Raw genomic sequence first — 22213 nt, 5'->3', positions numbered from 1 at the left:
TTGATGAGATTACTTCCATAGCAGGCTTTCTTACCACCTCAGAGAAGAATGTGACATCTGTGATACTGCGGACGCACAGTAACATTGATACGAACATCTGTAAAAAGACTACCACATTGCTGTGATTAACTTCTCAACAAGATAAGTAAGTGTATGAGAAGTACAAGTTGATTAATTTTGTGCTCTATTTCTTCTGTGAGATCCGTTTTCCAAATTTTACTATCCATGCTAGAAATCCAATGCAGAAAAATTTGGTGGCAAAACTCCCCCCACCAGACTACACATACATGAGTTCTCATTTTTCAGATGACCCAGGCTTTATATACACTTAAGAGCATAATTCTAATGCAAAATTATTAATGTTAACTGGTTTGGGCTAATCACTTCTCATAACTAAAGACAGCATTTGGTAAATACAAGCTTGTTCAGGTAACACAACAAAAGCCAAAGTCTGTCAGTTAATTCATTATTCTGAATCATTAGGCAAAGCATGTGTTTAATCTTCATCTCCTTTCTTCAAAAATTAACATAGCGTTGATAACTCAGTAGAACCTTCTCACTCTGCGTCATTTTGGTCAGTAATTAACTACACATCTAAATGGACAATTACAAGAATAGTATGACTGTGCTAGGTAACATTTTAGTAAATAAAATGAAAATTGTGTATGTAATGAATGCCTGCAATTACACAAAAGAATTTGGGTAGTTACATGGTGCAATTATGAATTTAAACCTACTGTTTTGGCATGTAGCTTCCCAGGTTACACTTGCAATTGCCAGAAGCAAAGTTTAGGTGTTTAGATGAAGACAGACAGGCATGAATTGCGTATTTCCACAGGAACAGGAAAGTTAACATTTTGGGACTAACTTCTTCTGTCCCTGAATTGCAGGCAGATGGAAAGGATGTTCTACATAAAGGCAGGTTAAAACTTGTTTTTCCTATCATTTTTCACACTGAAAAAATTTCTTATTTTGAATGCAAGAATCTAGCTTCAAGAAAAAGCAGTGTCATACCCATTGGCTAAAATTCTCTTTATATTAGGCTCTTACCAAGTTCTACATCCTGATCATCAGTAAGAACAAGGATGATGTTTGGGCGGATGTTTCTACGGTCTCTTTGAAATCTTCCCTTCAGACGTTGATTTAACAGGAAAGCTGAACTTCCATCCAACAGTGACAAAACAGTCATCATGAATAATCCAAGGACAATACTATGCTGTGCCATGTTGTGCTGATTTAATGTTCTCTCTGAACAAGGTAGCTTAATGGCTTCTATTTCTTTTTCTTTGCAGGTCTCCTATAAGGGAGAGGGAAACAAGTATTTATCTATATTTTCACCCCTCTGCACCCATCAAGGAACAGCCAGGTCCTCTCCAAAGAAGTAAAACGCAATATACTTGAAATAATCTTAACTCCTAAGAAAAAAAACTAACCAAACTCCCAAACAACAACAAAGCAAACACTTCTTTTTCTAGTGCCAGCTAGAAGCAGAAAACTTGAAAAATTAAATTCATAAGCTGTTATCAATGTAGACAACGAAATTTCACTCAAAGCTCAGATTTGGCAGCAAGTTCAAGGACTTAGCAGCGTATCAAATTCTTTTGCTTTCATACATATAAATAGCAATCATCTTCCTTCTTTTTCCTTAGTGATCCAAGATGTTTTCAGATCACATTTTTGTTAACATCAAAAATGCAGATGTTGAAGAGAAAAACCCCATATCTATCATTATTTTTAAACAGGACTGTAGCAAAATTTACTGAGCTAACAACATATTTGCAAAGTCACAGAACACTCAAACAGAAGATTTGTTATACACTGATTTATCTTACAAAGCCATTAGAGAGCAAACCTGCCCTGATCTTGGAACTATGGTATGTATGATACTGTTTGAAGTCTACTACAGGTTTTGATGTAAGTGCGATATCCTTTAGCATTTCTGTTGGCTTCCAAGATTATATATATTTTTTAAAATATCATTATTAATAATGAACACATTTGAAGGCCCATTACTTCAAATGTTTGGGAATGGATGCATCAAAGTGACTTGCACTGCCTATGACTTAATTGCAAAATGGAGCATATGCCCCAAAATAGACTAGATTGCAAAACAGACCACATCTAACTGGTGCTACTCCTGTTAGTGAGTATAAAAATAAAAAATTCTTAGCAATTCCTACAAGGAGATTACAAGAAATGAATTAGCATGCTGAAGAATCTTTGAAATCACAGTTTTGCTCAGTCATCTTCTGATATAAAGGGATCTCTCTTGCTTTCAGAAGTCAAAATAACAATATGAAAATGTACTGAAAATATCAAGTACTAATTATTTCATCAGATACATCAATCAGTGAGTCAGTTTTTTATTAATTCCCTACTTGCTCCCTGTCTTTTCCTGGACTGGTGCCAATGATCTCTTGTAAGAGAAGAAAAATCAATTTAAAATGACGCAAGAGAGATTATCTGCTTTTTGTAAAGACCAAAAATGCCTGAGCTGAAAGAACATAGTGCAATGTGTTTTACCCTAAGAAACACGTTGGCTATTCTGTCCCTACAGCCCCTTGGGAAAACAGTTTTTACTCCAGCAGATTTTTTCCTAGCCATATTTTTACTTAATCTCTGACAGCAACTGCTCTTTGAGATAAACTTTCTTGATCAAACTTTTCATGCAGTAGCAAAACTACTGGTCTGAAAAATTACAGTCAGTTTCTATGCTCATATAAGAAATGCATATTGAATTTTCACATAAGTCAACAGATACGTTGCTATATTGTGACAGAATATTTATTAAGGCTACTTTCCAAATTTGCACACTAATAGGTTTTTGAGGAAATGAAAAATCCTCCTTGCTTACTAGTCCAGTGAGTTTCACAAGCAGGTGAAGTTAACTTTTTCCCTAGAAACTAAAACTTGATTTAAATATCCTCACACTTGCTCCAATGGGTAGGGAAAGAGCTTTTAAATTTTACAGATGCAGCTTTAGTATCTGCTGCTGCTGCTCAGAAATCTGCCAGGCTATAGCAAAAGAAACACTGACAAGTCCAATGAATTTTCATTCCTTGTACTCAGAATTCCATCTGCAGCAGTACAACTGGGAAGAATCATGTCAATGTGTTGCTACTGTCCAGAGTAGTCAAAAGCAGCTTGAGAAAGGAACCTGGATCTGTTTCAACAGGGAAGATAAAAAGAAAGTTTGCTTAGCAGGCACATATTCTTAGACACAAGCTTTTTGAGGGGGGAGAAAAAGAAATGCCTTCTGCTCTTCAGAAATTATTATGCATGTACTTTTACTTAAAAAAATAAACTGACAGTATAGATGTTTTCATTACACACAAACATTTTTCTGAAAGGTCTGAAAATTGATGTGGATTTTCTTCTGTCTATACTAGCCAACAGCTTCTCAAAATAATAGCACTTACTGACTTTTCTTGCAGCATTTGGAAGGCTGTCCGTTCTTGCTATATCTGGTCGTAACTACCTTCCCTACAGTATTGTGCATTTAACAGTCTTTCTTACAATTTTCTCTTCTTTAAAACAAATGCATGTTTTAACCTCATGACCTCATTGCCTCTCTCCCCTCAGCCTGTCTTTTCCTCACAGTTTATTGCCCCTCACACACTCCACTTGTACTAAAAATAGAAGCTGTCCTCAGCTCAGAGAGCTGCTTAGATATCTATGAAGTAATTAAGACATTTGGGGATGCACATAAACTGCTCTCCCGCAGCTATTCTATCCACACTTGCATATTAATGGTTAAAAGAATTAGTGATCTCTGAAAGGATACTGCAAGTGGAAGAGAGAATTTCATGTCAAGTACAACAGGCATCTTCCACCAAACCTGTTATTCTCACCCCCCATCCTCAATGAGTATTTTTCAGCTATTGAGATGTGTTATGTTCCTACTGTTATCAGGATAAGTACTCCCAGGAATCAACTCAAAGTATGTAATTATGTGCAAAAGTCATACCAATAACTAGATAAGAAAATTAAAACAATTTTCAAAAATAACCTATTTCTTAAAGTATGTTTTCACAAGACATACATGCCACAACTAACAGCATATATGCAGTACAATTCAGAAGCTAGCATTAAGTAGTTATCAGAATAGCAACACAAGAGTGTTTCTCATGGATTGCCAAATACATATTGGGTTTTTTAACCCCTAGTCTTTGGTGAACTTCCAGGAAGAAACACAACAAAGTTTCTATTACCAGTTCTTTTCCCATTTCTGTCAACAAGGTTAATCTGCAACTCACAGATAAAGCCGGAACAGTTCCACAGCAGTGCCCCAATCTGCCTTCACTTTTAGCACCCTCTCCAATGATGCATTTTGATCTGAGTGGTACAGGGAGTCCACTGCTCTCTGTGCCTCTGCAGGCCATCCTCCAGTATTAAAGATGCTTAATCTGTAGTGGTTCTCATGAGAATTCGGTATGCCTCTTATTTTCTTCGAGATTACACACATGAACTTGACAAGTCTGGTCACTCATGTTTTATACTTACGAAAGTGCTATCAGAAATTTATGAAATATTCAGATGGGTCATCAGCTGAGCTTTACTAAGCCTATGAAACCTCTTAGAAGGCTGCTTTTGAGAAAGTCTGGTCCTCTTCCTTTCTCCTTTGTGGCAACACAGAATGTTACACTAACTCACATTACAAATGTTGAAGAGATAAAGCCACACATTTATTCCATTTATAAAAGAACTCAGCAGAGGGCTGTTTCCAAGTAGCCTTTACACCAGGGAAAGATTTCTTCTTTATGACACTGCAACACTGCCCTCAGTAATTAATGTCAGTTCTGCAGCAGTATAGGCAGAATGCACAGGGATGACTGATGTCAGCTCTACCCCAGATGGTATTTTTAACATGCTATTGATTAGTATTGCTTGGCACAGATGTAAGAGGCCCCGTGTATGCAAAATTAGTAATTGACAGTAACTTACATAGACTGGTGTTCCCAACCTCACTAATCCAAGTCCCAGCACAACTGTCCCATGCGTAAACTCAGTGTCACTTCACTGAAGTCAGGTAATTCAATTATTACAACATAACCAAGAGTAGCATCTGACTCTCCTGTAACTCTGTATCAAAAATTTAAGCCCTGCTTCAAGTCTACTTCTAGAAAGCTGCTTCTAGTAATGTTTACATTATCCAGCTTGGGGTTTAGTTTGTTTTGGTTTGTTTTTCTCTTAAATAAGTATACTGCAAAACACTAAATACAGAATTGGTATGACAAGTTCAACTTGCCCAGCAGCCACCACAGAACAGGGTAACTGCATGTGAGCCACACAGTGGAACTGCACAGTAAGGGAAAACTGGCTAGAGAAGCAACACACACCTGCTCTCAATATGGCTAGAGCCAATACCAGGTGTATTATTTAAGCAGATCAACGTATGTCATTTGCCAACGTTTAAATTCATTGAAATACATGGTGCTAGAGCCATTCCCTAGCAACCAACCCAATTAAATCCACTCTGCCAGTTAAAAGGATTCAGCTGTGCTGCTGTTCTTTTAACTGGTGTCACTCCTTTGCTTTGGTTATGCTAGGTCTTTTTTCAATAAAGCTGTCAACCATCACTTCAAAACATTATATTGTGTTTGTAAGAGATAAACACATTTTTATATGTGGATTGGGAAGAATCTTATTTGCAATCAAACAGGGGTCCCCAGGGGAAGACTAGTATCAACGTTACTGCTGTAATGTAACAACATGCTGCGTTTGCTTATAGTTTTCTACTTTCTGATTTTTTTTTCCCCAGGCAGTCAAAAATTTATGAGAACATACAAAAATCAAATCCCCAGTGCTAAATGTGAGTCTTGAAGATTACAGTTGTGCTGATTTACAGGAATCACAACAGGAACAGAGCTTCCAGACTACTAGAGCACTGAATTACTATTCAGGCACATTCTTCTGACTTGCTTGCCTTATGCTGGTAAACTCTACAAAAACTAAGTATTTTTCAGAGAAGCTTGGTCACATTACAAAATCTCATTCATATTTCGTAACTTTATTTTAAATAAAACAGAACTATAAATTAGTTATAAATTTCACTGGGACTTGATATTTTAAGAAATGTTTTAAGCAGCTCAATCTACTTTCTTTCTGTTCATTGCTTGCAAATTACTGTTTCCCAGTGACACACAGAGAATTAATTAGTCCTCTGATAGGTTAAATCGCTGTTTGGATCCCCCAAATCCACAATAACAAACACATTTTTCTGCACCATATGCAACAACCAACAACAACTTGAAAGAAACAAAGAATTATTTTGCTTTTTTACATATTATCATCACATAATTACATATAATAGATGCAGTCTTTGACTTTAAAGATAATTATATTAGCTTGTATTAAGTACAGTAATAACCACAGACTTTTACTTCTGAAAATACCATAAGGAAATGAATGCAAGTACTTTAAGACAGAAAAAGTAGGCAAAACCAGTTACTATTACACAAATACATTCTACCAAGTAAACGCATTTTTTTGTAGCTGTATACAGAGGAGGAAAAAATTAAAAGTCTCACTGTGTTTATACAGCTGCAAACACACACAGGCGTTCAGACACACACATTACCCGGATCCGTCCGGTGATGTGCCAGATGTGAAGCTGAGCGCTACGGCATCAATTGTCTTTTGGGAACTGTTTTCCGCATAGCCCCGGCCCGGCGCGGCTCCCTCAGCCCGCACCCCGGAACCCCCCCCGGCCGGGCCTCACGAGGGGGGCGGCACGACCCCTCCGCCCGGTTCGCAGCCCCCGGCGGCAGCGCCCGCCCGCCGGGCCGGCAGGGCCGCAGCAGGGCGGGGGAGCTCAGAGGAGCTCCCAGCAGGGCTGGCCGCGGCTGGCGAGACCACATCGCCCCCGGGCCCCCTTACTCAACTTCCAGCCCCACTCGGTCCCTATACAGCTCCCTTAGACCTTCCACCCAGGTTCCCCGCGATGGCAGCCTGGCTCTGTGGCCAGCAACTCCACAAGAGGCACGGCAGCCCCGCCGTCCCCAGCTCGCGGGGGGGGGAGGGGGGGGCGGGGGCTCCAGACCTCCCCTCTAGCGCTCCCCACTTACCCGCGGAGCCGGCGCTCAGCCGTGCCAGGCCAGGGCCGGTGCAACCACCGCCCGCCCGCGGAGCCCGGGGCCCGGCGGCGCGGGGAAGCGCATCCTCGGGCCGCGGTGCTGGGCAGCAGCCGAATCCCGTTTCCCGAAGAAGCGTTTAGAGGAAGCGCTCGGGCGGGTGCTGCCCCCGCCTCTTCTTCCTCTTCTCCCTTCTTCTCCTTTTCCCGTTTAAAAAGTTCATTTACCTCGAGGATCCTCCCCCCGGGATTGACGCAATGCCCAGCGGCGCGCAGGGAGGAAACCTGTTCTACCAGCCCCGGGCTTGTTCAAAATCCAGCGGCAGCACCGCGGCAAAGACGATGGCGCAGCCCGGCGCCCACGGGGGAACCGGGGAGGTCCCAGAGCCAGCCCCGCTCCAAAGAAAAGGGGCCGACGCTGAGCGCCCGCCGGGTGCACAGAGCCTTTAAAAGCAAAGGGGATAGTTCATGGGGGGCGGGGGAAGGGGAATTTAATCGCCCCTCATAGTCTGTGCTCGTCTTGTCTCCTATCACTAGGCGTTAGCCGAGTGCTGCCAGCCCCACGCAGCAGCTGCCCCCCATCCCCAGCGCTGTGAGGTGGAGGACGGAGGTGGCATCCTCCAAAGGGGCTGAAGGCCTGCACCGAGACACCTGTAAGGAGGGCCTGAAGGCTTCTAAAAGGTCATGCTAACACAGACCCCGTTCCACTGGTGCAGTTGAAATTAAAGGGCTCAATATTTTTGAGTAATTAAGAAAAGCTCTGGGAGGTAGGGACTGTGTTCACAGCAGGTGCAGTCTACGCTACTGGAAACCAGTAACACTTTACTCCTGGAACTTGTTTGAGTAACTATCTAAATCGTTAAGTTCTTCAGTGGATTCTTTAAAGACCTCTTAAATAAGTATCTTTCAAAGATACTAGTAGATTAGTATGTTAAAAAACCTGTAAGAATGAAGCATTTTCTTCTAGCATTCCCATACTGATAGTGTCAGACATGCAGCACGGGTTACCCCAGAACTTCCCAATCCTTCTTATTACATCTAATATTCTGTTCAATCTATGATGTATTAGGACTTTTGCTTTAGAAGAAGCATTGCCTCCAATGACCTCCTCTGGACTTTGCTGGAAAAGGCTAACAGTCTTGAACAGTTTTTCATTGTTGGCTCTGTTCTTGGCTATGCATAGACAGATCCTAAATTAACAAACAATGTAATAGCGCACTTCCTCCAAACACAACGATCTCACTGCTAAGGTACCAAGTGTGCTCCTGTATGTACAGGAATAAGCAATATAAGTGAAACACTGTATGTCAGTAAAACACTGTTCACACTAGGGGCTGCAACAACACAACTGTATTGGGATAAATAAGCCACTCCCTAACAGGGAGTTACACTAATCATAGACCCATATGATGTGCATAAAACAGGAGCTACATCTCGCTAACATTTTGATAACATTCTTTTATTGCTTTCTGAGATAACATTCAACCTTTGCCTAGCAACTTTCAACTCACAATGAAACAATTTACAGACAATTACTTTTACAACACACCCGTGAGCCAGAATGTTCTGATTCTGCAGATTTTAGACTTGAATTAGTGTCTAAAGGCAGCTGAGTCACCCAGAGTCAAACAGCCTTTCAGGCCAGGCACAGAACGAGGAACCCGACATTCCTCTGTCCTAACCACAGGCCAACAGTTTGCCACCGGCAATATGCAACCTCTACAAACTAGCTCTAAAGGGACTGCAAGCAGTAACTACCAAACCAAAGAAAATACTAAGTTTGCAATTGGTCCACATTTCACATTGGAGAAGAAAACTGATTATCTCCCTCTATTTCTAGAGGACCGCAAATGGGATTTTCCATTTTAAGAAACACATGACCTAATACTAAGATACAATGTCATTAATATAAACTACAAGCATCAAAAGATACTAAGACTAGGATTAGTGACATCAGTATAGGAATCTAAATTTGATTTAACATCACTGGAAAATGTCGCAATAGATTGCTCATTTCAACAGAAGAGTATGTTCACCTCACAGGGAGCGCATGTAATTTCCATTAATGTTAATGGGAGTTATGCAAGTGCATTAAGAGGATAATACACCCCCTGGTCTGAGAGAACCCTGCAAAGTGAAAGGTGCTTCCTCTTCAAGAGAATGGCATTTCCATCTCATGCATTTCAAAAGAACTTCTGGCACAGTTACAAAATAGGATGGGTAACAACTATTATGCATCCAAACTTGAAGCGGTTTAGTGATTTCAGCTATTTTCCTATTGCCAAAAACTCAAGGGATAAAGATGTATTTTAAACACTATGGTTTATTTGAAGTCCAAGGCAATAAAATCATGTGAAATTACTGGTAAAACGAGAAGGTCTGAAAACTTACTCATGAAATGATGAAGAAATCTTTTAGGTATCTCATTTTAAAACAAAGTCATTTTATTAACTACCTGGAAAAGGATTCCATTGGTGTATATGGATCATCATGGCTGAGTTCAAAAGACAAAACGAAAAAGCAAGATCATTCCCTTCCACTGCCAGACCCGAGATTTTACATCAAATGAACTTCAGATTTCTCCTGCAGCATGCCACTGAACAGCTTGAATTTATTTTACTGCACCTCAAATAACAAATGTTGCCTATTATCTAAATAATTTGTCTAAAATTATCCTAGGATTTTCTAAAACATAGGATATAACTATCAAAGTTAGGAGAAAACGGAAGTGCAGTCATTTCTTTAAAAATCACACATCCACCTACATTGTTAGCTGGAAAAATTCCTTTAAACATTTAATCTGCAGGCTCTCTGTCCACCTTACTCTCAAGTAGCACAGCACAGGAATACGTATGGAACAACGCATGTGGGACTATCAAGTGAACTATGGAGCTGCATGTAAAGGGCAACCACTTTGATCCACCTGGCAGATAGTGGGGGTCCACAGCATTATCTTTTAATCAGTCCTGAGACAACAGCTAAAACTTCAGGGTGTAGCAAGCAGTCAGGGGAACTGTCATGAAGAAAGGGCAGCATGTCAATGATACAGAGAAGCAACTTCTGGGAAACAAGAAGATGGTCAGGAGACCAGAAGTAATTTTTAAAAACCCCAAAAACAGAAGCTAAGCAACATGCTGTGTGAAGCATGTCTTTTTCATTGTTGCCAAATATATTGTGCTTTCAGAGCTTGAATATTGTCCTCATGTTATAAGAAACAGAAAAAAAGGGCTAGCTTTCACACTTCTACATATTTAACCATGCCTTCTAACTCTTCTTCAGACTTGCTAATATTTAGCTTTATAGTAACTCATCATACGTAAACCTCTCACATCATTAGTCATTTAGATTTTTCCTCTGCTTTCACATTTCTTAATGTCTATCAAAGTAAAGATGGCTTTGAGCCATCTTTAAAGACCTAATATAAAGCCAATAACAAAATATGAGCCTGATCTCCATTGCTTTTCCTCAGTGTAAGTTATTACAGTAATCAGTCCACAGTTATAGTAATTACACTGGTCAGAGCTCTTATGGCAGAGTTTATAGAGTTTAATTTTTTACTACTTTAAACAACTGCATTTCAGTTGCTTAAAGTGTGTAAATACTACTTCAACAACAAATCAAAAAGCTATTAGGAAGGCATAAACAGCACAATATATTCCACTCCTTGATTCCTCACATGACATGTGTTTTATATGACAGACTCCAGCTCAACATGATTTTATAGGCAATTGCTTGACACCTGTCTTTTAAAGTCAAGTTGCACTTTCAATAAATGTTCAGTCACATTATGGGGGAAATGGTTTATACATTTTCAGGTACTACAAAAAGTGAAAAAGGGGAACACTGACAGGAAAAGCAAAGGAGAAAGAAAAAAAGTAAAGTTTGATTGATCCAAATGCTAAGCATTACATTCTTCTGTGTGAAAATAAAAATTAAATATATTACACTGTATGAACTTAGTTACAACTACAAGTTTGCAACACTTAATATAATTCTAGTTTAATATTAATCAAATTAATTTTTATCATAATTCACAACAGTGAATGCAAGCTATTCAGCAAAATATTGAAGCAACAAAGATGATGAGGAGGATGTAACAACAATAAAAGTAACACCCTAGTGCACTGACAGAAGTGATAACTTATCTTTCTGGACAACAAACTCAAAACAAATCCTTCCTGCAATGCCAAAGAGAAATTCCTAAGAAAACACTAGCAGAATCCCAAAGCTCACACATAAAATTAGTATGTGTGTCCTGAGTATTAATATTATTAATAATGCCCAAGGACGCATCTGAAGGATGAAGAACGTCAACTCAAAGAACTATTGTTGGTCACACAGCCCATAAAAGGAAAAAGAACAGTAGCCTTTTTTTACCCTATTTATAAATGACTCTTAAAATAACTGCCTGTAAGTCAGCAATAATTCAATAATTTATTTTAATAAAGAATTTTTCTTTTTATAAAGAATTCATATTTTTCTTTTATACATCCTGATCTTGTTTTCCTTTGTAGGGTTTCAGCAGGCTGTACTACAGTGCTCAGACTGCCTCCTGTTCCAGTTCCCGATGTTTTATGCAAATGGATGAACAGACCAATCATCAAACACACACAATGTTTAATTGATGATTAGCTGCAACCTCAGCACAATTTGGTATGTGATGCAAAATGTGAACGACTCCTATATTTTTTTTTTACTGAAAATTCTCCTACAGAAGACAACAGCCACTCCCTTATCTAAATAACATTTCCTAACGAAAGAGTAAAGTATGTAATGATAAAATATTATCTAAAAACAACTAGGCTCTGATTTGAAAGTAGTAAAGCAGAAAAAGGTATAATCAACTGATAGAGAGGATGGATACAACAGCAGGCCTCAACGCGACATTCACTCTTTTCTGTGGTTCCCTGTGCATTTAACTTTAGTCAAGGGTCTCTTTGTGTGACCACCCTATCTCCATTTATCTCCAGTAGACCAGTCCTAGCACCCTGAATGGTCACCTTCATGTCCCACCTCTGAACATTTCACAAACTGGCACAGGTATACAATCTATGTTACACACTTTTTGCCATATGAAGGTTTTGTTTGCAGTCTTTAGGTTCAGCTGAATTTGATGCACCTACAGCAGAAGTACTTTCACTTACAAAGACCTATCCTGTAGGCACAAAGTCCAAAGGGATGCACCTGGACTTCACCTCCATTAGGAAAGCTGTGTTTACTCACTCGGCTTTTCATTGTCTTCTAATTACTACTGTTCAGCAGTTCTCCCCCTCTACCTCAAATACTTTAAGTAGTAATATAGATACCTTGATCTGACTGTATATTTATATATTCTAAGCTGGGCTTCAAATGGACAATTGCAAGAAATATTAGGAGAGAAAATTACACAACTGCCTGCATTTCGCACATGCAGGAAGTAATTTTCTTGTTCTCTTGCCTCTATAGCACAAGTGAGGCAAAGCTTATGGTGGGATGTGATACCTGTTATTAGATCAACTGCTACAGATGGGAATGAACAGACACGGCCTCAGGCATATCAAGCACTTCTTCAGATCTGAAACAGAAGCAGCCATCTTCAAAGCTAAGCTGCTCTGAATTTAACTAATGTTTTAACCAAGCCATGTGAAAAAAAAGTAGCTCCTATCTCTGATATAGGAAGGCTTGCTAACAAAGAAAAAGGAGACAGTTTGGATCGTTAAAATAAGGTAGTAACTCATCTGCTGAAAAACACAGACTTGTTACTTAGCTGGGAGAAATCAGGAGAGAGGTTAAGAAAATTACAATACCTTTAAAACTGGTATGTCTAGTAAGTCTGTAATTTTTACCTTTTATCGGAGTCATGAATTTTAATATTAAGGCTTATCTTTTGAACGTGCTTTGTGGATTTCCCTTGAGGGTCAGGACTGATTCATCAGACATAGAGTAGTCACTTTATGAAAAATGTTCACCTACCAGTTACAGGCATCTCTCTTACTGATCATCTCCAAGGACCTTGGGGATTTTTTGATTCCCTTTGTGTAAGGTCATTTGGGGCATTTGGGTAGGCAGGTTACTTTCCTCTAGAGACTACAGAGATGTATCAGCAAGTAGATACACAGTTTTGATAGTGTTATGGTAGCTTCATTACTCCCAGTACTGATAATGTGCTGTTTTTTGAAAGATATAATGCATACCTTTTGCATTCTTAAAATACCAACTATTATATTTTTGAAAAAGTTGCTTTTTAATAACAAATTCGTTTCATTTTTTTCTACCACGTATCAAGGGTAGGGATTATTTATATAATGTTTAAAGGACACGAAAGCCATTCAAATTCTTTCTATTTCATTCAAGACGAAAAAGACACTGAAACAGACACAAGAGTTGCCCCTGGCTAAAGAACGCTTTACTTTCATTTCCAAAAAGTTAAAGTTGAATCTACATGTAAACTTTAGCATCACTCCCCTACCTTTAGAGTTTACAATCTTCCATAAGGTTGAGACAAGATTCCTGCATATGAAAAAACCTAGATCATAACTACAATACTATACCATTAATGGCAACTGACTCAGTGATGCCTCAAATCATAGAATTGTTTGGGTTGGAAGGGACTTGAGGATCATTCCTTCCAACCTCCTGCCATGGGCAGGGACACTTTCCACTAGACCAGGTTGCTCAAAGCCCTGTCCAACCTGGACTTGAACACTTCCAGGGATGGGGCAGCCACATCTTCTCTGGGCAACCCATGCCAGTGTCGCAGGTGCTACCCTCAGACAGAAGAATTAAACATCATGGTTGCCCTTCTGGCTTAGAATACGTTATTATTTCTGATCCCTAATTCAGAGAGAAATGTATTAATAACTAGAAGCACAGTTTATTTTTCTATCACTGCGAAGCTCTGATATTATCAGTAAGCAACAAATGACAGGTAAGATATCTTACTTACAGTAAGTCTCATTTACACCCCTAAAATACAGAGGACTGATTTTTCAGAAGTAGTAAGCAGCCACACAAAACAGTTCTGAAAACTTATGTAGTTTTTCTTAGGTCCTGAAACTGTAGTTGAACACTCTTGATGTCTGGCAATGAAACCTCTTTTATTTGTACTTCAGTTCACCTTATGTTATTTGTATGCCTCATCACCCTCATGATTGACTACACCAGCAATTCTTGAGAATTCTTTGAGAGCCCCAAAGTACATGCACTACTTCCCCTGCCAAACAGGAGTGTCTGACATGAGAATATCTGAGTATATTTCCACAGGACTTTAAGAGATTATTTTTCAAGACAAGACTGGATGCTCCCAGTTAGAAAAATTTTTTACCATACACTGAAAAGTTGGTATGTAAACTGTAGACACAGAGCAATAAATTCAAACATTTAATTTTGCATTTGGCTCCCTTTTTTACCCGAATAAAACTATGTAGTATCAACAAAAAGCTTCTGGAGGTACCTATCAAGTCATCACACAGATTTTTACTGACAAAAGTGGTAAACCCACAAAAACTAAATTGCCTTTCAAGCATGAATGATATTAAGTGCCAGTTAGTATTTATAGCTCAGCATTAAAATGTTTTAAATTTTGCTTACTAGCAAAGAAATAGGTCAAGACAAACATTAGGCTTAATAATTTCCAGCTGAATGGATTTTAAAAAGGCCAAAAATCTTTTGTGAAGTAAAGTGGAATGTTTTATCTGATGAGCTCTATGGCAGTATACAATTCCAAAGCAGATTTCCTATCCCCAGTACATTTTTGGCTTTGGTATTTCTAAATGCACACAAGATCACACACCAAATTTTGTTCTTTGATCAATTAATACACAGTAACTGAAATAGCAAAGTATACTTTTCCAAGAAGAAAGTATTTAAAATGAACAAAAAATATTTCACCAAAAGCTCTGTGATACCCCTGCTAAATGAGAACCTATTAATCAGTCCCAGTTTTATGATTAAAACCTGTAAAATTCCCAGAACAATTTTAATTTTTTTTTTTCAAACTATCTTGGGCATAAAGTTATTGCAAAACCCAAGACAAGGAATATCTTATCATAAATAAGATTTTTGGCCAACACTGCAGAACAGTAAGATGACATCTGCAGCAGGACTCTACATTAGCAATGGCAGGGTAGGTCAGATCTGAGGTCATTATGCAGATAAATTAAACTTTACTATCCTTGGCTTTTCTTAGATGAAAATATAAAAGTTATAATTCAGTTACTTTTTTAGCTTAACTTTTATGTATCTCTAACAGTAAGTTTACTTCTTACCTATTGCTTTTCATAGTTAAATCTCGAAGGGGTTTACAAATTCGGTATGGAACATTTGTAATATCCACTGCGAAACTGAGCTGTAGAAAGGTAAAATTACTTACTCAAGGTCAATTCAATGGGTCAGCGACCCATCTAGGAACAGATATTCCGGGCTCCAAAACACCGTTGTATTTACTAGGCCAACAGCTTCCAACTTGAAGCCCAAGGATCTCTGGGGCTCCACAGGGTAAATTTATAGGCTACAATATATGTTATCATTTGCTTTGCTTCCCATAGTTTCTCTACATGCATCAGAACATACCAACTAACCTGTGATGACAGCTCTCCTTGATACGCAGGTAATTATGCTCTGAACTGTCACCCATTTAGATTAACTAGAGCAATAGCACAGGGCTAAAGGCAGATGCAAATACACTCAAATACTGCTACTGAGGAGCAAGCATGAGACCTGCCCTGCTCTCTGGGCACACAAAGAACCTACATGTGTGCACATGCACCTACTGAATGTCATCTAAGGTATGCTCCAGCTCTTACTGCTGTGGGCAATATGCACATGCTTCTGGGGAAGCAGGATGAGCCAGAGGAAGGGGGAGAGGAGAAAGGACAAAGCCACTGGTGGGGCACAATGACCAAGGAGATAACAACCTTCCCACACAACACACATACCCCTACACCAACTGGTATTACAATTAAAACAGAAACACTCCTGCTTAGTAAAGCACTTTATACTTCCCATATATGGTATTCTGGGCTGTCTGAAAACTCAGGTCGACATATCCCTACTGATGGCACAATGCTCAAGCGTTCATGAATCATGAAGTAAACAGTTACAATAGGAAGTTTCAAAGAATGAGTAACTATTTAGGATTCTGATATAATCACATAACTTCAGGTACTTACAACTTATCCAGGCCCTATCTGTTTTGTGAGGAAAAAAATTTGAGTAGGGAAATACCAAGGAATTTATGTTGGAAAGTCATGATTCAGGATCTTGCTACAACAGCCAACAAGCAGTCCATTTACTCTGATCCCCTAAGGATCTGTATTGGTTCTGGCTGGGACAGAATTAATTTGCTTCATAGTAGCCAATATGGTGCTATGCTTTAGATTGTGATGAAAACAAGTGTTGACAACACACTGATGCTTTACTTATTGCTGAACAGTGCTTACAGAGCACCAAGGCCTTTTCTGCTTCTCACACTGTCCCAACAGCAAGGACACTGAGGGTGTATAATAAGCCAGAGAGGGGGTGAAACAGATGGGACAGATGATTCCAATTGACCAAAGGGATATTCCATATCATATGACATTGAGCTCAGCAATAAAAAGCTGGGGGAAGAAGAAGGAAGGGAGGACATTTGGAATTATGGTGTCCAAAATTGCATACAAATGCTCAAGCTCCAGAAGAAAATATCACATTTCAACTGAGTCCCTTTCATCAGTGCTTAACTGGTGCCTCTGCTGTAAGAGATCTTAAAAGACTAAAATGTTGATTAAAATTCAAGCGTAAAGCAGATTTATCTGTTGCAGTTGATAATAGGCAAGGTGATAGCTCAAAAAATTTGCATAGCTGTACTAGTTTGTATCTAATTACAAACTGCCTCCAGGATGCTGACATATATGTGTCATGCGCACCCTTTTCAAATCATTGAGACACTCCACAGCTGTTAACAGCATCTCAAGTTAGAAAGCACTGCTCATCAGTTTTTACCCTGTGATCAAATCCGAACACCAGAGAAACCTCAAGGGCTTGTTCTGACTTTTGAAAACACTCCTTTCTTAGACTAGATGTTTTTTCTTCAAGTAGTACATCTTTTCTTTCCTTCCCTTCTCTACAGTTTCTGCAAGTTCTAATTTTCCCTAAACCTTCTCAGTTGTGAGCATGTGGCTGATAAAACTAGAGGTAGAAATCATACTACTGAGTGTGAGAATACTCTATGCTGCTGCAAGCATAATTTTTAAAAATTCTACTGAATTTTAGGATGGCCTTACAAGAGCAAACAAAAAAACAAAAGGGCTGACTTTAAGCTGTTCTGCTAGTTCAAACATGTTCAAAAATGTCACTGGGGTAACTTCATCCCCAGAGACTTTGTGCTACATCAGGTATAACTTCTCCTCCCATAGTTCAACAGAATAAATCATCCGCTTGGTTCAATCCAGCAGAAAGACAGACCTGTATTTAGTTTACACCTCCAGATAACCCAGTAGTGCACAGATTTAATCTTAAGTATTACAAATGTCATTCTTCTTGCTTTAAAACAAAGCTGGGGATTGGGAGTGTTAATATTTGCTTATCAGACCTAAAAATAAGGTGAAGACACTGGAGCTATTTAGCAGACTGTGTCACAAAGCAGGAGCTTCTTAGACCTTTTACAAGAGTAACCTCATAATAAACTTTCTCAAAAAGTTACCAGTGCCTTTTTCTTCATTCAGTTTGCAATGTGCTGATCTCCTTATCATCTCACTGTTAAGCCTGACAAAAATGAACACAGGAAAAAGTTCATTACACCTGCCTCAGTGACAAGAACAGCGATGAACTATGTTAAGTTAGAAGCTTAACTTTTAGTACCTTGGATCAGGTTGGTGGAAAGGAATAGCAAAATAATGTGGCAGATGATTATAAAACAGCTACAGATACTACTAATTGCAGGTGGACTTTTAAAGCTTATGTTGCGTAACTGTTTCTGACTTTACTTAAGATACACGCCAGTACCCACTTGTCCCCTTTTCTGTGTCAGCTTTGTGACATAAATAATCTGTTATCTCCATGCTTTTTCCCACGCTACTTTAAACTGAAACAGACAACATGGTATAAATGGTCTAAGTACACTGGCCTGAGGCAGCGTACAGAAAATTGCAGGTTATGCTTAGCAACACTATTATGTAAGATTAGAATAACTGACCTCTTTTATTTTTACAACCCAAAGCATATGACATTTAAAAACAGTGTAACAGGTCTTTCTATATGTGTGATGATGACTCTTTCTGAAGTTTAGGCCTTGAAACATTTTGTGCACCATCTGGCATACTATCATAGTCCAAGGATTACAGTAAGGAGGGCTATTCCTAGGGACATAATATCAGCTGCATACAAGACTGATGCTGGTAGCTACAATAAAGCATATCACCATCCCTGCTATAATAAGAGCATTACATGTTCTCTCGCTGACCTGCAGCTCTAAAAATACATGCTGAGTGACCTGAATAGCTTTGCAGCAGTTCCAAAGTTAAAAAGATTGAACTACAACAGACAAATGAAATATGGCATTGTGAATTCTTCGAGTGTGTAATATGAAGCTTTCATTTTTGCATACTTTCATATCAATATGTTGCAGTGGAATACTCAAAATAATGCTTCAATTCAACATTAAATGCAGATAAGCTACATGACAAACAGGTCATACTCAGGCATTATATTATCCTGATCTCAGTGAAGAAATGCTCTTCAAAAATTTGGACAAGGCTCCCATGCATTTAGAAACTATTAAACTTTAGTAACTCCATAAATCAACAGTGATACATCCTCAAAAACTTGTAAATACTCTCCAGCTCCTTTGATATTTACAATTTTATTAATACTTCTTTTTACCTTTTCTGACTTAGTAATGCATATGGGAAGTTCTTTTTACCTTTTCTGACTTAGTAATGCATATGGGAAGTCTTACTACAACTTGCCACAAAGGTCAACCATATTATCAAACAATTCTGGGAAACCTGGATGAAGTCTGAGTGGGTGCCTCAGTGAGCATCTTCGAGCAGAAAGTTTGTTCATTATGATTTTACATTATTGCTTCAGGAAAATCAGGCCAGAAAAAGAAACAAAGGAGTCAACTAGATTCAGATAAGTAAATATTCAAGGAAGAAGAGACAACGAGATCTAGATAAGTAGGTAGAGGAAATAGCTAGAAGCCTGAGTTTCCTCTCTCCAGTTAACCATTAAAGATTTTCTGTGAAAGGAAGAGGTTAGGAAAACATACAGTGTCAAATACACACACAGTGTTTTTAGGCTACATAGAATGTACTTAAGAATGGAATACTGAAGTGTCATCTTAGTTCACATGTTCCTATACTGCTGCTACTATTTCTCCATAAACTTCATGTGCTGCAGAAAACACTCATAAAATCTCTGCCCCCTGATGTGACCTTGCCAGTACAACAGTACTGCATAGTGGCATTTAAATCGACTACGTTCTTCTGGCTTTTAAAAAAGCACTGCTATATATTAGAAGTTCATAAAAGATTCAGTGTCTTTATCAAAAGTTTCAGAGGCAAACAGGAAAAAAGTAATGAGGCATGAATTCAGAATTCCATAATTTTAAAGCTCTGGTCCCCAGTAAACCAGTTTAAGCATATAAAGAAACAGACGCAGTAGAGATCAGCCTAAGGCTTTCAATTTGCAGAATTTACACGGTTCTGCTAATTTACCAGGTAGCTAAGCACCCTCATTATCAGTCCTTGTATTGTTCTGGCTAACCACTCTTACCCTTATTTTTTCAAAAGAAGCCAGCAGAAGAAGGTAGTTATCTGTTCAAAATCACAGCATGATCCATTAGAAAGCAACAAGTACCTGACCACTACTTTGAGTGGCTAAGCAAAAGGGTGCAAAATATTTGCATTTAATGCAATTCATCTCATTTCACATATGTAGCAACATAAACAACGATAAACATGCAGAGCAACAGAGAATTAGGTTCAAGAATTCCTGATTACTCTAGTTCTTCTGACAAAACCTTTCTACTGCGAGAAAAATTTACACCTAACTTCCATTAAAAACTGAGTGCATGTCAAAGTTCTGTTTTATAATAAAATTTCATCCAGTGTATCCTTAAATAAATAAATCTACTGAAACCAAGGATTGCATTGCACATCCACTTCTCTACCTAAACAGAGGATGAGTAAGAGAAACAATCTAAACGACAACTACTTATGTGACAAAATACTGAAAGATGCCAAGACATTATGCTGATCTGAGCAGTGTAAGAATCAAGCAGGAACAGAATGGCTTCAACACTACAAAAAAACAATCTAAAATCTCAGGCAGTTAAAGTCAGAAAACCTGATGGCTACCAGGCTTGCTGTATTCAGGGATTTGACAAATTATTCATCTTTCCAAAACACTTGCTCCAGAATCCTAGACAAGTAATACATTTACAGTACACCCAAAAATCGCTGTACTTTTTCCAACACAAAGCTCATACTAACTCTAACCTCCCTGATGTTCTCTCATCTTTATCTGTCAAAGCAATGCCTTGGCATCAGATATGAGAATGCCCTGACAAGCTTTTATCCATATTCGGTCTGGTATTTTCACATTTCCCCCCTCTATTCTTATTGTTTCGTTCTGTCCTTCTTTTATTGTCCTCCAGCATGTTTGGTATGCTCAGAATATGCTAAATCCATGAACTTTCACCTTAAAAAAAGATGAAGGAAAAAAGTATTCAACACAGAACCCACACTCTGTAAGCTCCTCTTGTTCCAGCCAGACCTTAAGTCAGACTACATACAACTTTTTAGGAAACACTATTTTACAATTTTCTGAATAGTTGGTTGTCTAATAGGAAAAACTGTCTGCCATCCTGAGCACCTTTGCCCTTTAGGAAAACACATTCCATTCGAATTATGCATTAATGTAAAACACTTACATGAACTACATACCTAATTCCTAGAATAAAAGATTTCCTTCTCATGCATTCTATTATACTTCAAAACTAAGCAACTTTCAAGCCTTTGATACTGCTTGCCCTATTGCTCAAAAAAAAAAAAAAAAAAAAAAAGGCCCAAACTCTTAATTTCCAAACTAAGGAGCACCTGAAAAGTAAAAAAAAGTAATAGAAGGTACTTTCAACAGATGACAAAACTCAAGCAGTAAGGCTGTAATTAGTATTTTATTCTGAGAGCTTTGCACACCAAGTCTGATGGCATGCAGGAACCTGCTCACCCAAATATTTGCAGAGATGTTAAAATGAAAGTTGTGTTAACACCTAGAGCAGCAGCATGTGTTCATCATATCAATGCACTCTCCCTAGCATGACTTCAGAAAGACCAAGTAATGGTTATTGACAATTCCAAGAAAAAGTATGAAGTTCTATTTCTGTTTATACATTTTCCACTTCTGCACTAAATACAACAGAGTTTACGCATGCCAGCTTCCTGCACAAACCTAACTGAACAGTGGGACCAAGCAGATAGTGTTATACTATTATTTTAAATGGTATGGGAAACAACTAGGTTGTATTTGGTAAGCAGCACGCTACTGTGTCCCTTCATTAATGATTCTCAACAGGATCAAATGCCAGCCACGTGGTTTTCTGCTGTACCACTATGAAGCATGTCCGCTACACATCTGGACCATTTTTTTTTTGTTTCAGTTACTACTGATGTTCATCTAGGTCATAAGGTACAACAAGTACAAGTGTGCACTTGTACAACAAGTACAAGTGTGTTTCTAGAGTCCAGGGTTATTTCCTTGGTAGGTGGTTAGTACAGGTTGCAAATGTGCTTTCTACATTAGAAGCTGTTTAATATGAGTATATATGGGGGTGGGGATGTCTCTGAACTGATATAAAACTGGGAATTAAAGAATCTTCTTGAAAACCTGTACATTTAGTGAAATTTTAAAAAATAATAAAGTGAATCAGTTTGCCCTGTGAACCTCTCCAGGAACAAATATGACCACATACTGTAATGCCTGAGGAAAATAAGGCATCTACAAGACTACTTTGAGCTTTCAAAGAAAATATTCACTGAGAAGCTCAATAAGTGAGCCAAAGTTTATATGCAAGATATTCTGTAAAACCCTGGCTTGGAAAATTCCACCACAGAAGAAATGAACCCCTTAGCAAAACTGTCTATTTACAAAGCAAATAAATAGAATAGAACAAAACCAAAAGGA

At 38.5% G+C, this 22213-nt stretch overlaps 1 protein-coding gene across 9 annotated transcripts in view; it reads right to left on the bottom strand.

The window, feature by feature from the left end:
• Window positions 1-22213, bottom strand: part of SULF2 (sulfatase 2) — a 122247-nt gene that overhangs the window by 57495 nt on the left and 42539 nt on the right. For 5 of the 9 annotated variants that reach the window (XM_069034537.1, XM_069034538.1, XM_069034541.1 and 2 more), the window contains one exon: window positions 1051-1297. The exons of 2 other annotated variants lie outside the window; for them this stretch is intronic. In XM_069034537.1, the coding sequence (XP_068890638.1) occupies window positions 1051-1297 (247 nt within the window). Of the gene's footprint in view, window positions 1-1050; window positions 1298-7067; window positions 7293-22213 lie in introns of those variants that run through there. 2 more of the 9 variants (XM_069034540.1, XM_069034545.1) reach the window with 2 other exon arrangements.

Source organism: Aphelocoma coerulescens, chromosome 20 (assembly GCF_041296385.1).
Source record: "Aphelocoma coerulescens isolate FSJ_1873_10779 chromosome 20, UR_Acoe_1.0, whole genome shotgun sequence".
NCBI lineage: Eukaryota > Metazoa > Chordata > Aves > Passeriformes > Corvidae > Aphelocoma > Aphelocoma coerulescens.
The sequence above is the reverse complement of the archived record's forward strand: the minus strand, read 5'-3'. Positions and strand labels throughout refer to the sequence as shown.